This window comes from Quercus robur, chromosome 5 (genome assembly GCF_932294415.1).
Source record: "Quercus robur chromosome 5, dhQueRobu3.1, whole genome shotgun sequence".
Taxonomy (NCBI): domain Eukaryota; kingdom Viridiplantae; phylum Streptophyta; class Magnoliopsida; order Fagales; family Fagaceae; genus Quercus; species Quercus robur.
Genome location: NC_065538.1, coordinates 42,659,944 through 42,679,044, shown reverse-complemented (window position 1 = coordinate 42,679,044; position 19,101 = coordinate 42,659,944). Strand labels below are relative to the sequence as shown.

Here is a 19,101-nt window from a genome sequence, read left to right as displayed (position 1 = left end):
CTGTAAAGTGATGGAAGAAAAAGCATTTGGAACTTTTAAAGTGAAGAAAGGCTTTGGCGTTTGAATAGCCAGTCAGCCCATTCCACAGGCACAAGAAAAAGAACCATCTTGTCCATCGACCTTTATACGCTACCCCATCCATGCATTCTGCTTCATCTTCGACTATATATCCTCTTTTTGACCTCTTTTCTTACAAACCCTAATTAACTACAAAGCAAAGCCATTCTTTAAGGGATTTAATTGATTTATATATATACACAAAAAGAGCAAAAAAGTAGAGCAACAAAACAAAAGCTCAAACATATATCTTAGTATCAACTTTAATCAACTTATACAGTTCAAAACAACCTAACCCAACCCAGAAATTCTCTATAACATAAAAAGAAGAAAGGCCATTGCCGCTATTCCCACTCACAATGAATACCCACATCACAAAATTCTCACCAATCCTTGTTTTCCATGATGAACCAAATTATACCCTATACCATCCAAAGTAAACCAAGAAGACAACAAAAAGGGTAAACATATTAGAGATCCAATGGGCCTTTTTATGTGCATAAAAGGCAAAGAATGCCTAAAAATTATGCAGTTGTTTGGTCTTTGAAGCTTGAGGAAGCTTCTAAGAATGGCTGAAATTGGTCACGACTCACGAACGTGGGCCATACCCTGGCAGATCAGGCCACTGACTTGGATTCAAAGTAGAGCCAGTATTGTTATTGTTGTTAGTGTTACCAGTTGTGGTGGTTGTGGTGGCGGTGCTCATAGTCCACAAAGCAGAATCAGAGGCCGTTTGATTGTTTGTATTGTTGATAAAGCTATGATGCCAATCATGCTGTGAAGAAGAACTTGTAGGCCTGTTTGATTGAATCAAAGTTTCTTCAGTCGGATAGAGATGTTCCATGTTTCTATCTCTGTTACCCATTTGATAAAACTGGGTTTGCTGAATTTGCCTTTGCTGCTGTTGTGACCCAAAAGAAGGGACACTAAAACCCTGTAGCAGACTCAAATTTGAAGAACCCCCTAAATCATCTCCAACACCTAGAGCTTGACTGTAAGTCTGTGATTGATTCAAAGATTGAATTGCTGCCAAAGAAGACAAGTACCCACCTGCCGCATAGTATGGTGAAATTGAAGGGATTGATGGTGCGGAAGGTGAAGCTAAATTACCATGTTCTTTAGTCCTTAGAGCTGGACTTCTTGTGATAACTGGATTAGAAGGAATTACAGCAGGTGGGTTTGCCAAATTTTGTTGTTGTGGCTGATGAGACCTTGAATTCTCGCTAGAAGACGCTGATGATGAGGTTTTAGCACGCTTTCCCTTTCGACAACCACCACCAACAGGAACGTTTCTGAGGGTTCCTCCTTGAGTCCAATACCTTCTACAAGTCTTGCAGAAGTAACGCGGCTGAGACAGGCTATAGTTGTTGTAATAACAAAACTTGGTGTTGAGAGACTCACAGCGGGGGCATTTCTGAGGCTGCTGAGGCTGTTGTTGTTGCTGCTGATTGTCCAGTTGCATAGGCTTCAATCTTTGGTCTTGACTTTGTGGCTTCATGTCTTCTGATCCTTCTCCATCTCTAATCTCTTGCTGCATCTCTCTGTGTCAATCGAAAGCCTTAAAAGTCCAAATCTTTTGTTTCTTTTTGGTGGTGGGTGTGATTTATCTTGTGGGTTTTGTCTATATATTGTGAAGGTTTTGGCTTTGGTTCGCATGCAGGTTTTGGGGGAAGTGGACTCTCAATTTGGAGCGTTTCAGTTTTGGAAACTCAACGTGTCTGTCTCTAGGCTTTGAGAATCTACACAGTGCAAAAAACTAACGCCCATCGTTACTCTTTGTGTGCATGCAAATTGCAATCCTCTCGTTCCCACCTACCAACCCACCACAAAACCAAGGCACTTCAACTTCATTACCAAATATACACCAGAGAAAAAAACAAAGAAAAATAAAATCTAATAAGAACTCAATCTCTCTATATTTAAAAAAAATCCCCCAAGATTTTCATCATCCCAGCCGTTTCTCTCCCTAATAAAGAAGGTAAATAAAGAGTGAAAAATAAAGTTTAGGGAAAAAAGAGCTAGCTTGCTTTTTCTGTGCTATCTGGAAGACTGGAAAGTTGAGTGTGTACGAGTGTCGGACGTGGATAGGTGCAGAAAGGTGAGGTCTCAATCTGAGGGTAAGAGAGATTTCAGGGAAATTGGGTTCTTTTTTTTTTTTTTTTGGGTTCAGTAAAAGTGCAGTGAGTTTATAGAGAAATTCAGTCCCATCTCTCACCAACTGGGAAACCCAAGTTCACTGCTTTGATCAGAGCACCTTATATCTATCTATACACATGAGAAAAGCCCAAAACACAATCAAAAACTCTACCTGATCCTTGCAAATACTTCAAAAAAAGAAAAAAAAAAAGAGTCTTTTGAGTACAGATTTTCACACACCCCAAGATTAATATAACCTCAAACAAAAGAAATTTTAGGAGAATAAGTAAAAGTATAGGGATCTGCGGGGAATAGAATAACAGAGAAAGGACCAGTGGGGAAGAGGGATGAAGAGGCGGCGGCAGAGGAAGCTAAGAGAGAAGAAGGTGGCGTGGCGGTCATCAATGGGGTGGTGGCTTTGTCAGACCTCAGCAAACTCATCTTTTTTTCTTCTCTTTTCTCTCTCTTTCTTTTTGCTCTTTCTTTCTTTCTCTCTGTCTTTTCTCTTTCATTCCACTTGCATGTACTACAATGACAGACTCTCTTAAGTCTTCTATTCTTTTTTTTCTTTTTTTTAATTTAATTACTTTTTCAGGTCTTTTCTGTCCTACAAAACGACATTATTTTGTGCAATTTGGACGCCCATACTTGATCACTTGGACACCCCATTTTCTTCAAAGACACTTTTGTCCCTTGTATTATTTAGAGAAATCCCATGCTCTCTCGGTGATCCGTTTACTCGTTGTCAGTACCTCCTAGGCCCTAGCGAACATTGATGGCTGGCAAATGGGGGAGAGCCTTTGTTTTTGTACAATATTTTGCCACGTATATTTTTATAAAATATTTTACAAAACATTTTAGGGTCAATTGAAAATGTTTTCAATTTGATCAACATTTTACAACAAAATGAACAAGATAAAATGTTGAAAACGTTTTCCGTAAAATATTTTACAATATAAGAAATGGAGCTTAGCTATGTTTGGTTCAATGAAAATTGATTTTCAGAAAATATTTTCGGCATTTACGGGTGTTTAGAATAAAGGAAAATGTTTTCATGTAGACCGTAAAATAAAAACACTTATGGTGGAATTGGTTTACACTTCATTTTTTTGTAAACCATTTCCAATTTCACCCAAAACTCATTATGCAAATCACCACCCTCGTACCCTGAGTGTCTACCACCCAACCACAATCCCCCACTAACATCCCCAAACTCAGGTAGCCAACTACTGTTGTCGATGTCCAGTGATTGCTAGCCGCCACCACTGTCTGACCTTGAACACGATTTTTTAATCTAAAATTTATATATGTGATTGGAAATTGAGAAAATATAAGAAATTATGTTTCCATAGCATTTTCAAGAACACAACCAAACAATGGAAAATATTTTTAGAAATACTTCCAAGAATACAACCAAATACTTGAAAATAACATCTATTCTGAAAAATATTTTCACTTGAAAATATTTTAAGGTTGAAAAATATTTTACCTCCAACCAAACACAATTGACCCAATGAGTTCCATAACTCAAGGAGTAAATACATGTTAAATTACAGCCAATTGTTTAAAGAAGACATATTCTGCCAAGAATGTTTATGTTGGCATCATAAGTTTAACATGGGAGATGTGTTAGAATCTATAAGAATATTTTTGTAATGGAGTAAGATCATGCTTTAAAAATTTTCATGGAATACTATGATTTTAGATTTATCATATATATATATATATATATTGTAATAAATGATTTGAGAAATGTTAGGGATGCATCCCTTCCCAAACTCAAATTTACATCCAGCTTATGTGTCAATTAAGAGTTGACACATAAGTAGGGTGTGAATTTGGATGCGGAAAATAATGTGCCCCTAGCATTACTCAAAAAATTTAGTATTGCAAAATGTAGTTATTTTGGACTGCCCTAGATGTAAACCTTCATGTTAAACCACCTTAATTCACCTCTTACTTTCGCTTGTTCTCTCTTAATCTTTCTTGTCAATGCCACATTCGTATGACCTTTAACAATCTCATTCAGTCGTTGTGCTATGATTATTCAAGCATCTTTTGGTGTTTTCTTTTACCCAAGTAGCACACTAAATGCACTTTGTGACCATTTCCTCATGTTCCTCAATGATCCATAGGACTTCATCTATACTTAAACTCCTCAAATCTACATCTAGGTCCCTTTAGCCTGAAAGCTCTCATGCAGCAGTTTCGTTTTGAAAACACACTTGACCTACTATTTGACTTCCATAAATCTTTGCTCCGCACAATACACATATTGGAGATGTAACTACATGTGTTCTAGAGTTGGTATCTCATGCGCCTGACACATGATAGATTTTTCCCGTAGCACGACATTTGTTTTTGCATTTTTCATGTGCATCACACACTTCTAGAGATTCTTACTCTTAGACGGTTTTTTTAAGCATTGATTAGACAGTTTTTTTTTTTAAGTATTGATCTTAATTTATTTAATGAGCATTGTAGACTTTCCTAGCTAGCATTGAAAACTTTCCTTCCAAGCTCAATTTTTCCATAATTGTCCACTTTACATTTGTAGCGAATGTTAGAATATAGGGTAAATTACAAAGTTGGCCCTTATCATTTGTACCATATTATAATTTGATCCCTAAATTTTTAATTGTGTTAATTTGGTCCCTAAATTTTTAATTGTGCTAATTTGGTCCCTAACCTTTTCAGCGTCATGTCAATTTAGTTCCTGTCGTAATCGTTTGGATGGAAAAAGTTGATGTGTCAAATAGAATAAAAATAAAAAAATAAATTTCATGCCACATTAACAGTCAATTGTATTACCACATCAAATTAAAATAAATTATATATATTAAATTTCTTTTACTTTTTTTTTCTTTTTTCCATTGTGGAAGCATGTTTTTGTTTCATATACCAGCTCTAAACAAGGCCAGAAGCCAAACAGAAATAAAAAGTTCAATTTTTTCAAAATATGCTCCATCAAAGTCCCTCCTAAGTTCTAAATCCTCTTTGCTTGGATTCATCCTCAACCGCTCTCTATCTCTATACATTTACTTATTCACTAACTACCTAGTGGTGGCGCCATGTTAAGGGCAGGGTGGTCTCAGGACCACCCTGACCTGAAAAAAAAAAAAATATATATATATATATATATATTAGTTATTTGAATACCCTTCAAAAAAAATTTGAGAACAACCTCAATTTTTTTTATGCCAATAAAATTAAATTTTGCTCCATTATTTGTTCTACTTTTAAGCAAAAAGAAAAAGCCCAAAATTTTTTTTTAACTAAAAACTTTAAAAAATAAAAATAAATAAATAACAGAGCAAGCCCCACCCTAGGGAAAGAAAGCCCAACATCAATCCTAAACAAAACTAACCCAAACGGATTCTCAAAAAAAATTTAGTTAAATTTTTATTAACTAAATACGGCCCAACCTAAACGGATTCTAAAAAAAAAAAAAAAAAAACCAACCAACCAACCAAAACCCAAATTACTAATACGTGTCCACCGATTGATCAAAATCATCAAATGGTAAAGCAAATTAGTAAAACTGAAATCAGAATTGAACTCCTAACCTAAACAATAAAAACCTCATCAACGACCAAGCTCCAAGCACATCGATGTGATGGCGCCTTCACCTGGACCGCCTCAAACTCGAGCAACAGCGTCAGCGAGATAGGAAATCGAATCAGAGATAGCTTGGCTTGCCTCATCACCTCGACCCTCGTCCCTTGAGTCCTCGCCTAGACATGCTGCCGCGGTGCCACCCCTCAGGCTTCAAGGTATTTTAGTTCTTTTTACTTCTCTCTCTTTTTCTCTATCAGTATATCTCATCTAAATCTTACATCTTTGGCTTTGCTAATTGCTGTGCTCTAATCTGAGAGTGACTGAGTGAGGACGGAGTTCTCTCTTTCTTTCTCTTTGAACCAAAATGAGATTCTCTTTATCTCTCTGTTTCTCTATTTCTCTTTGTCTGAATGTCTAACTGCCTTTACTTTATAACTTTATTTGACATTTTGACTTTATTGGTTTGTAAGTTTGTCATTTTGTGTATTGTCAATTTTGTGTGTTATGAATGTTTTATATGTTTAATTTTGTGGAATGTTGATTGGCTCTTGTGACTCTTATCTGTTGAGTGGGCAGTGGATGGGGGCCATGGCACCGTGGGGTGGGATATTTGAATTAGGGAAGTGGATAGGTAGAGGCAGTAAAGGCTAAAGGTATGTAGAGGCAGTATAAAAGACAAAAAATTAAATTATGTTAGGCACTAGGTAGTGGGTTGAGCCATAGATAATGCACATGGGATGTGTGTTCATTCACAGTGGAGTGTGTGCTAAACTGCTAGTAGTTAGTAAAGAAAAGTAATGAAGCAACTAAACAATAATAATTAATAATTTAATTAACTAATACATTATAAAAGACAAACAAATTAAATTATATTAGACAATGGGTTGAGCCATAGATAATGCATAGTGGGTTGTGTAATTTATACTCCTTATGGAACACCCTGAGAAAAATTCATGGAGCCGCCACTATAATTACCGCAAGAAAAAACCAAACACCTAGTTTTTTTTCATCGCCATCACAAGTCACAACTATTCAATAATACTAATTTTGATTCTCTTCACAGCCACGTTCCTAAACCCATCCTCACCTCTCATACCCATACCCATACTTATATCCATACCCATACAAATCCTAGATCCAGCTCCATGCTTCTTTTATAACCTAATCATATAGCTTCTCACCTCCATCTTAATCATCTCCTGCATCACCACCATTAACTCCGCACTCAACGGCACCAATCCTATACTCTGACCCTCTTTCCTATTCCCCTTCTCCTTCTTTGGCCTCAAATTTAAAGCATTCATAACTTATGAAATCGTGTTCTATATGTCGCATGATTCCATAACTAGTAAAGACAGCAACAACGATGTCAGAGGTTCTTTCATTGTCAACAATCCTATTTCAATTGGAGGCACAAAATCCTCATTGCCGTTCGCAATTTGATCTTGACTAGCGTGTGGGTGAGGGAGAAGAAAGGAAATTAGAGACTTTAGAATTTTCCCAAACTTGATCTTACGTGTGACATTTTTTTTTTTTTTTTTAATCTGATGATTCTAATCTGGTGGTATAGTTGGTTGTTGACGTGGTATGAAAATAATTTTTTATTATTTCATTTGACACATCAACTTTTTCCATTCAAGGGTAACGACATGGATTAAATTGACACAGCACTAAAAAGGTTAAGGACCAAATTGACACAATTAAAATGTAATGTAAAAGATAAGAACCAACTTTGTAATTTACCCTAAAAATATATTAGGATATTTCCATAAATTTGTAGATCCTGGTCTTGAAAATACCATAGGCTATCATTGTTTTATAGTGCCATGAGCTATCATTATTTGTAATACCATGAAATACTATGGTTTTAATTAGGGTTGCCATATTAAGCCTAATATATTCCTATATTGTCAAACTTGTTCTTTGTAATAAAAAAACTCATTATAACAACATGTAGCCATATAGAGTTCTTTTTTATCGTAGATGTAAGTTTTTAAACTGCACCATGTTAATTCTAATCTTTCTTAATTTCGCCTTTTCTCTTAATTTTCTTTTTCTTTATTTCTATATCACACTATGGAATGCTCCACATGCTAAAAATATCTAAACTTTAAGGGACAAGTTTATGATTTCTATTCTTTCACTTATAACACTATTAAATTTTAAATAGCAAACAATCACAATAAAGTAAAAATGGGAGTAGATTCCAATTAACTCAATTGGTAAAATCTTTGATAGTTGAATACGAGATATGGGGTTCAATTTCCGCCTACACAAAAAATCGATTAGTGTATTAGTTTGATGATAAAGAGATCAGGAGTGAACGTCAAAAGTTGAAATTCTCTAGAAAAAAGTAAAAATGGAACTGTGGGGGCCAATTATCTAGAAGGTACAATTAAAACTATTTGAATTGGGCCTATGGCCAAATCCGAGGATATTAACCAATCCGAGGATGGTCAAGTAAAATTATAATGGGAATGGTATAAAAGGAAGAAATAAAGATTGTATGTGATAGTCTAAAATACATCCGAAGAGAAAAGCCATCTCGGAAACAGAGATTCGAGGTCAGTAAGAATGTCTTATCATCCTGGACATTCTTCAAGGTTGCATCACAACTAGGAGTCGGACATTGGATAAGGGATGAGCAAAGGAAGGCAACAAATATCTTCAAAAGCTGTTACCTCCACATTAAATGTCTCCCAACTAACTTTTTGGCCGTATTAATGTGGAGGTGATACCTGAACAGTGGTTAAGCAGCTTTATAGCTACTAGTTAATGGCTCTGGGAGGTGTTGGATGGGACAAGAAGGAATTCCTAAAATCTATCCTACACATGTATGGTAGAGATGATACCATGATTGTAATATATAGCATGGGAAGGTGGCCTAAAGAAGGGGGATCGGAAAAACCAAGAAATCCTTGTAATAATACTTTGAACTCTTGTAACTTTGTTCATCAACAATACATTATAACATAGCTCCTCAAGTCGTGCCGATGACAGATTTTCTTATCTTATTTGTGTTTAATGCTCTGAAATCAGCAATTATTATTGTTTTTCTTCTAGAATAGAACTAGTTCTTTCACCCACATTCTACAAATTCATTGTTTGGGCTTGTTGGGCTAAAATCTAATCCTATACTGGGTCCAGTCCAAATTCGGTCCTTACAAGAACCTTCTCTCTTTTATTTCGTTTGATAGTAAAACTTCTATCGAATAAGAATAATATTAGCTATAATACTCCTTCTACCATTTTCATAAGTAAAAATAAGAAAAGAAAAAGGGAAAAAAATCATGCACTCAAGTACTAGTAACTAAGAATTAAAATTTCTACTCTTTAAAATAGATCATGAATTTAGTGTAAATCTAAAATGTCATTGAGTTATAAAAATTTTAAACATTTATTCTACATTAAAGAATTTGATCAAAATAATGATCCATGAATAATGCATAAACTAAAAATTGCTAGATTTTTATTAAAATTATAATTAAAAATAATGCATAAAAGATATCTAATGAGTTGACTATCATCTCATTTATTCAACCATACAATCACTTTTTTTAACAAAACAATACAAAAGAAAATAAAATAAAATAAATTTTGGTCACAATAATTACATGTGAGGTACTTTTTTTTTTTTTTTTGTTGAGAAAAACATGTGAGGTACTTAAAAGGTTGTTGTAATTTTTTTATTTATTTATTTTTTAATGAGATTGTGGACTGGTCATGTTTTAAATTGGATTCCACGAGATAGAATAAGATACTAGATAAATGATATGTATTCCTTCCGACTCCTCTTTTTTGCTATATTCCTTAAGACTCATACATTCATAATTTACACATATCTTCTAGACTTGATTCTGCATGACACACGTTGAAGATATGGTACATCCTTTTCTTCCTGAAAAGACACCTTTAAAAAAAAAAAAAAAATCTTTTTGATACATATATGTAGAGTTGATACTGCATGATACACGTTGCAGTTATGTAACATTTTTTTTCCCCTTAAAAAACACATTTTTCAATAATTGGGAAGCAGTAATAAACTCACAATTATATTGGGATCAGCTCCTTCTAGTTTCTCTAACGTAATTCTCTCTGGAGCAAGCCACTGTCTGTGGCTCTCATTTGTAACCTGTTGGATTTTTTGTTTGCGATAGAAGTTTTATCAAAATCATAAAATAAAAAAATAAAAAATAAAAAATAAAATAAAAAAAAACATTGAGTGATATATATGTATCCATGATTCACCACCCATATATGAGGTTTAGTGATATCGAGCACCATTACATTAAATATAGAGGGATAAGCTATTGGTGAAGTGTGGTATCTTTTGACTCATAGATTAGAGGATGACGCACAAGACTTGTCCTAATTACATAACATATTAAATGCATTATTCATATTTCATACCCATTTTAAGAGAAAAACCCACATCCATTCAATTCCAATAAGAAGGGGTAATTTTGGGTATTCAAGTCTAAATAGATGGGTGCCCAGATAACTGTCACAATACTCTCTCTCTCTCTCTCTCTCTCATATACGAAAAAAGCAGATATATATTTGTTTGTTTGGTTTGGTTTAGTTGGGTCTCTGACAAGTCAGAAACTGTGAAGTGGAACATGGGCCATGGCCCATTGGGGTTGCTTATATCATCAGGGTGGGAGTGGCACGTGCCCCAAGCCACGTCCCTGGACACGAAGACGAAGACGAAGATGAAGAGGAGCAGAGGTGGTGGGAAGTGACGTTCACATCCGTTTGGGAGTTACAACTGCTCCTACACTACAATCACCTATTTGTGGACAAACGCTACCATTCTTTTGCGTTTTCTTAATAATAAAGGCAAATGTTAACTAGTATTGTTGTTAAGGTTGTACTCACGCGGGTTTCATTTAATAAAAAAAATTTAGTATATAAAATTAACTTCACAATTTGTTTTAATATTTTTTTTTTCTCTTTATAAAACTGGCTTCACAACTTAAAAGCTTTAAAAATATGACATAAAATTGCAAAAAAAGTATAATAGGTTGCAGTTAACGGGCATCTTACAATGCCCATTAACACAATTCAATAATAAAAGGGAGTTTGCAGCTGCAGCGGTTTAGAATTTCATTTCACGAGTTATTAAGAAATTTAAATTTAAAAAATTAATATAAAAAAACTTAAATATATTAAGTTATTAACCCAAAAAAAATAAGAATCACACAAATACATGACATTTTACTATTTCTTTCTACAAGTTTTTATATTTTGATATCATTATAAGTTTTCATTATTTATTATCAAAGTAGGTAAGAGTAATCATTTTATTTTGTAAAGTTTGTATAAAATGTGGTCGTTTTATGCAATTGTGATTATCTATCTGTCACTGTTTTTATAAAAATATTTTAAACTAAATGACAAAACTTAACCTACATGCATTGTCTTAATTATTGACGTAAAAAGCTACACTCATCCATAGATATATAAATAATACTCTATATGTCTACTTAACCAACCAAATGTTTGAAGAATCGTTAGTTTTTTTTTTTTTTTTTTTTTAATCACTGACTTTATAACAAAATGTTATTATAACATGATAACAATACACACACATGTAACAAACCCTCTATATTTCCTAATTATTAAATTATATAAAGTTATATTATATTTATACTATACACGTATACATTCACACAAATAACATTATAACAAAAATAAATAGATAAATAAATAAATAATGCACACAATTAGTATTAGACACACTCATACAAATAATATATAATTTTATAATAAAAAGAGATACACTTACAACTCACAAACACTCATTATTTACTCTTAAAATCGGAGATAACAATACTCAAATAGAGAAAAGAGATTCATGAGAGATAGATCTGTGATTTATGTTATTGGTTGGTTTTGGGATGGACTGATTTGTGTTGTTTAGTTTTGGGTTGAACTGATCTATGTCAAAGTGTACAAGATTTAAGTGTGCAAAAATCTTTTTAAAAGTAAATTAAACTAATAAAATAATATTTTATACATTAGGTTTTTTTATCAAGTCAGGGAATGAACCCCTCTTGAAGCATTAGTAACAGGGTCCTTAGTTTGCCGTTGTGGTTACTGTATTTTACCCCACTTAAACCTTACTCATGAAAAAGGTGAGATTATTTACAAAATAAGCGAACTTGTTTTTTTTTTTTTTTACTATTATATATACAGTTTTTTTAAATCTTTTTTTCTTTACTTTTTTTTAAGTACAAATATATTTTAGTACACTTCAAGCAAAAACTAAGTGTCCGTTTGGAAAAAATTATTTTTGTCAACTTATTTTACTATTTAGTTTATATTTGCTACTATTTATGGGTCCCTTTGCACTTTATGGTATTATTCATGGGTCCCATAGTACTATTTCAACTAATTTTTGCCTTTATCAACAGTACTTTCGGCAAAAAGTTCTCAATTTCAGCAAAATAAGTGAATCCCAAACGGACCCTAAATGAACTATTTCCAAATGAATACCAATGGAGTTTGTCCCTATTGAATCCACAACCTCTTTCTCTTAATAGAATAAAATTCATTTTTCCCCTATTTTGTTGCTGACGTCTATTATGTATTTATGTCTATCGTAAGAGCAAGGTTGTTAAAATTTGGATCCTACGTAGGATCGTTGAAGGTAGGTGGGATCGTAGATTGTAGGATTCAGATCGTGAATTATAAGATCTTACATATTTTCAGATTTAAAGCAAAAAAACACATTGATAATGGCTTTGTATGTTGAATAATCACATAAATTATAAATTCATTTATAAAAAAACTTAGATTTGCATCATATGTTGCAATTTGCATGTCATGCATCGCTAAGTCTATACTAACGAAACAAATATATTTAAGTTTTTACCCAATATATTTAAAAAGTTCAATAAATATTTAATTAGCAACCAAATACCAAAATATTTATCAAAACATATGGAAAATATTTCTAAGTTCTAAGTTCCAAATTTGAAATCCAAAGTAAGTTACTAAATGAAAACTAGCTAATTACAATATGAAATCCAAAGCAAGATGAATATTAAGGTGAAGTGAACATTTAATTATTCCCATTCTAAGGTTCTTATAATCACCGTCCTAAATTCCTAATCATCATCATCATCCATTTCATCATCTATGTAGACATTATATATTTATATACTAGAGTTGTAAAAGACATCAAGATACAATTTCACACTCAACTATTTAAGTTACACCACTCAGCAACAATTAAAAAGCATGCTAAAAAAAAATCAATCAATCAATATACAAATACAAGCATAACTAATAAAATTATATAAAAAAAATATTTTAGTAATATTAGAACACAAATTAGTATATTAATCAAACAAATTTAACAATATTATAACTTAAAATGCAGCAAAGCCAACATCAAATTCTTTATTTAGAAATGGTGAAGCATTCTTTCATTTTAATTTTGTGAACTAAAAACTAGAAAACATTTGCTTAGGTTGACATAATTTTATAAAATAAAAAATAAAAGTTATACCATCACAATATGAAGAAATAAAAACCCTTAAAACTTCATCAAAACAAAAGATTTATCCCAAAAAAAAAAAAAAAAAAACAAAAAAAACAAAAACAAAAAACAAAAACAAAAAAACAATGTTTTTGGTAGGATCGATAGGATCCCATACAATCCTACGATTCTACGTACGATCCTACCATTTTTACGATTCTAGTGCGATTCTAAACGTTTTGATGAGGCGAGATCATAAAATCATATTATCCCACTATTCAGATCGTGACTTTGACAACCTTGCGTAAGAGTATAGAATTCCTTTTTACCCTATTTTGTTGCAGAAGTCTATTTTGTATTTATGATCCATAATCCTACATGCTATCCTAACCTAAAGCCCAATTGTACCTGTCTGAGAAGAAAACAAGAAATGGTCCTATGGTGGTACTGTTTACCAATTGGGACTTTGGAAACTGCTCTCAAGTCTAACTAACCCGTGGACCACCTACTCTAATTCTATATTTCTATGGAGCTGGGCTCTCTGAAATTTTGGTGTCACGGTCCATTTCCTTGCGAGTGGACTAATGGATTTTGGTGGTACTGTTTATCAATTGGGACTAATGGATTTTGGTGTAATGGTTCATTTGGATCCGTTTATTTTACTAAAATTAAATTTTTTTATTTATTGAAAGTAACGTAGATAAATGTAAAAGTTAGCTGAAATAGTACAATGGGACTCATAAATAGTACCAAGAAATGTAGTGAGATTCATAAATAATAGCAAAAATAAACTAAATAGTAAAATAAGTTGACAAAATTAATCATGTTAAACAGACACTTAAACCGCATTTTTGGTTAGGAAAATGGCAAATAAAGTTGGTAATGTACCTCTCTTCATCTTTGGTTATTTGCAGGTGTCGTTACGATCTCTCAATCTCATTTAAACCCTACTTATGAATAAGGTGAAACTATTTATATTATGTACAACTTAAAAAAAAAAAAAAAAAAAATTCACTCTTTCAAAGCATAAATATTTTTGTGGGTTCCAGTTAACTCAATTGGTAAAATCTCTAATAGTTGTATAAGAGATATGGGGTTCAATCCTTGCCTATACCAAAAACTGATTGATGTCTTAGTCTGATAATAAAAAACTATTATTAGAAGACGTCATAAATTGAAACTCTCTTTAAAAAATATATATATAAATATTTTTTAGCACACTTTCTAACCAAAAAAAAAAAGTTAAATAAATTGTTGCAGAAGTCTATTATGTATTTATGGTCTATCATCATTCATCCATAATTTCTAACCCGTATAGAGTATAGAATTCGATAGCATGTAAGATGATGATGGATGATAAATACAAAATAGACTTCCGCCTAACCTAAAGCCCCATTTTCTCTATCCGAGAAGAAAACATAAAATGGTCCTCTGTTGACCTTGACCAATTGGGACTTTGGAGACTGCTCTTAAGTCTAACCACCCTGTGGACCACCTACTCTAACTAAGCAAAATAGTTAGTTGAAAACGGAAACAGTAAGGTACCCTAACCCCTATACTTTCTAGGGTTGAGCTGGACTCTCTGAAATTGTGGTGTCCCGGTCCATTTCCTTGCGAGTGGTCTAATGAATTTGGTGACGAAAATGGAATATCGATTCATCTTTAGTTATTTCCATGGCTGTTGAATGTTGATGCAGGTCCTGTTTCCGAAGCTCCTGCCACAGTGTGTCTGTGGCTGATCACCTGGTAGGCCCAGTCCGAATGCTACAATACAAGTTGGGTTAAAAGCTGAATTTTCAGGCCTGCGAGAAACTGCTACGTGAAAATTTGGGCTTATGTCTGCTAACTTTCATTCGTTTTGTTTCGTTTTGTTTTTTGTTTTTTGTTTTTTTGTTTTTTGTTTTTTTTTAATGTAAAATTTACTGTGCTCCATTTTAATTTGATGGCAATTTAGCATGAGACTCTTTACATCTATTTCAATTTTTGTTTTATCTTTATTATAGAAACACGGAATACACGTTATTATAATTTTAATAGCCAAAAATCATGAAGAAATTCTAGGTATTACTACAATTTACATTTTTCAAAATCGACCAGTGCTATTGTACCCTAAAAATGTAAACATGATATCGTAGAAATTCAAAATTAGCTCAATAAATCAACTTAATTAACGTAAATATGATATAATAAAAATCTTATGACAACTCCATAGATAATTCAACTTGAGAGTAACCTCTAATTACTTCCGTAAGAGATGCAAAGGATCTTCTATAGAAATAAATAAAATAAAAACTCATTTTATTATATTAATGATAGGTTATCAAAAAAAAAAAAAAAAAAAAAAGAATAACAATGATTGTATTCTATTATTAATCCTGAAATGGTTTATTTATTTATTTATTTTATTTTTTTTTTGTGGGGGTAATGCTGAAATGGTTGGTAGTAATAATCTATGTGGGCAACATTAAGTTTCTGAATTAAAGCAGTTTTACATTATCTCATTTAGTTCACATGATATTTAAATAATTTGATTGTTGCTTGTCACGATAATATGACCATAATATTACATGTACCGTCACAAATTATTTGTTATACAGATCTAATGAATGTAAGGGGACAAAATATTTTGAAATTACTCATATAAAAAAAAAAGATTATAGATTCAGAACAATTTAATTAAACTTCTTAGCACAACACAGAGACAAAACGCATCCATCATAAAACTTTTTTATATATAAAAACTTGTAACTTTATTAAGAAGAAAATAAATTCATTATATCATGAGTAATAGTTGAGTCAATCAATGATGAATTTTCCTCTATTCAGGTTATATAAACAACATCTTAGAATGAGAATTTGAGTTGTGTTTGGCTTACTTTAAAAGTCCCAACTATCTTATATAATATATTAAGAATATATCTATACATGTATTATGGGAGATGGTATACATGTATACGCCATTTCTCTCATAGTAGGTGAGTTCCATAGATGTGTAGGACACACTTGTTGTGAGAAATATGAGATACACACCCGAAATAAGATATAATTTATCGTATTATGGACATGCTAAGATAACCCTTAGTGTTTTTATTTATTTTTGGATGAATAAATAACACACCTAGGTTTGTTTGCTTACTTTCATGCCCAAGTCAGTCCAAAGGTGCTTTATATTTAGCATCATTCCTCACTTCTCTCTGATCTTTGTATTAGAAAACTATGCTCTATCTACAACTTTTCTATGAACCTAATGTACCATCCGGGTCGTACTTATTAGTTCACTTTTCTGCTTTTCATCTGGGAATGTGTGTTTTTCACTTCTCTCTGATTTTTGGTTGCAGTGTGTTCGCTGTCCAATTTCGGCAGCTCCTACGACAATACGACAGTGGCAGACCTTGAGGGCCCAGTCCTATATAAGCTGATTTTACAGGCCTGTATAGTGGTATGTAATTTTTACATAGCATTCACATTAGAGGCTGTAAAATCACTCATAAGCTTCAAACCATAAAAATCATACTGCATCAAAAGCGCTATATCTAAAAATTTATAACATTCTGTTACAGTGAACTCTTATATTTTATTTTAATAATTTTTATTCTCTCTCTCCTCTCTTTTTCTTGATGATATTTATTAATATGTTGAGTTGTTTATATTATTTAATGGGTCGTTCAAATTATTTTAATTGTTTGTATGTAAAAATATAGTAATATTTAAGGTTAAAATGCAAAGTGCATTACTGAAATTCATTTTAGTCATTTAACTTTACTTTCATTTAATTGAATTTTTTAAGTTTCAAAATTATTCAATTTAGGTTTTTTATCCAATTTTGTTAAAAAAATTCTGTTTAGCATGCAATTATAACTGATGAAAAAAGATTTTTCTTTTAAAAAAAATTCTTACATAAAAAAATCTATAAAATATTTTTATGAATTTTATAGATTTTTTTATGTGAAAATAACATTTTTTTAAGTAAATTTTTTTAATAAAATTGGACAGAATGCCTGAATTGAATAAATTTGAAATTTAGAGAATTCAATTGAACGAAAGAAAAGTTAGAGGATGGAAATGAATTTCATCATTGTCACTATTTAATATAGAGTATATTGTAAAGTGATATGTTAAAATAGATAAAGTATCTTTTTGGATACTAAAAACAGGTTATGTTTGGTAACAGTTTATGTTTTCTATTTTCAGAAACTTGTTTTTAAGAATATAAAGAAAAAACAATTTTCTTGTATTTTTGAAATAAAAAACATGTTTAGTTAGTTAAAATTAAAAAAAAAGTTTTTTAAAGAAAAAAATAGAAAATACTAAAATATGTTATTTCTAGGATTTAAAATTTAATACTAACTCATTAAATAAGAAAAATTCATTAAATTAAATGCGTATTTTCATTGACTTTTGAAAATTAGAAACTGAAAATAGTCTTTTGCATATTTTCAGTTTCCTTCACAAATTGAGTTTTGAGAACAGTTTTTGTTTTCTGTCAATTTTGAGATGCCAAACAAGTTTTTTAGTTTCAAAAATAGAAAATTATTTTTGAAAACAAAAAATAAGAAAAGAAAAAAAAAACAGTTACCAAACATACAGGTTTTAGAACCTTTAATGTGAAGGCTTAGAGCATCTCCAACAGGGCTAGGCATCTCTAAATTTTGGAAAAAAAAGCCACTATTCACGCCCGAAATGAAGTCCAACAGCCTCGGCATCTCCAAATTTTTTTTTTAGATTTGCTACAGTAGCTCTCCAGGCTTGGAGAGCACTGTAGTAATCACTGTAGCTTTTGCAAAGATTATTTCTCATTAAACTAATACCGGTTGAATTAAAAAAATATTTTTTTCTCTTTCCTCCCTTTCTCTTTCTTCCTCACTCTCTTTCTCTCTTCTTTATCTCAACGGCTACAAAACGCAGAATACAAGGGATTTTTTAGAAAATAACCTTGAAACCGAAACTATTTCATTAGTTAGGAAACGTTTGAAACTAATTTGGAATATAGCAACTCGAGTTCAGTATCCACGATTTCCTGGGTTTATTAGTTTATTATTGCTAGAAATCGAGTTAAAAGAACTCGACTTCTAAGGCTAGAAAACGAGTCCAAAGGACTCGGTTTTAAAGCATGGAAACCGAGTCCCTTGCACTCGGTTTCAAAGCCTGGAAACCGAGTCCATTGGACTCGATTTCCAGCCTTAGAAGTCGAGTTTAACGAACTCGTTTTTCAGGCTTAGGAACCGAGTCCTTTGGACTCGATTTCCTTTTATAAACCAGCATCAGTTCCATCAAACAGCAACACTCCCATCCCACAGCAGCTTTCACGTGGGCATCACAGTTCCCCCACAGCAGCTTCAGTCCCCAGCCCTCCATGTGTCTGTGGGTCCCAGCTCCAATAAGTTCTCTCTTGCCGTGGGAATAAGTTGTATTGTGAATATCAGAAACTCAGTCTCTATATGCTCTCTCAACTGTTTCAACTCAGTCTCTATATGCTCTCTCTGTATTGTGAATATAAGTTATCTTAAACACTCTTTCAACTCTTTCAACTCAGTCTCTATATGCTCTCTCTGTATTGTGAATATAAGTTCTCTTGAACACTCTTTCAACTCACAGTCTCTATATTCAACTCACTCACAGAACACTCATCACACAACATTCTCAGGTAATATTTTTACAATGTTGTGATTATTTTGCTAGATTTTTTTAAAAGAAAATTTTAGAACATATTAGGAAAAGTTTTGTTTTTTCTTATTTGTTAGTGTAAATATTGTGATCAATTTATTTGTTAGTATATTGTGATTATTTGCTAGGTTTTTTTTAAAGAAAAATTTAGAACATATTAGGAAATGTTTTGTTTTTCTTATTTGTTAGTGTAAATAGTG

General features: G+C 32.2%; 1 protein-coding gene across 1 annotated transcript; it reads right to left on the bottom strand.

Moving 5' to 3' along the window:
* Positions 1–223: 223 nt before the first annotated feature.
* Positions 224–2,724, bottom strand: LOC126726001 (dof zinc finger protein DOF3.4-like). The gene has a single exon (XM_050431082.1). The coding sequence runs from the start codon at positions 1,592–1,594 to the stop codon at positions 647–649; it is 948 nt and encodes a 315-aa protein (XP_050287039.1). The 5' UTR covers positions 1,595–2,724; the 3' UTR covers positions 224–646.
* Between the last annotated feature and the right edge of the window lie 16,377 nt (positions 2,725–19,101).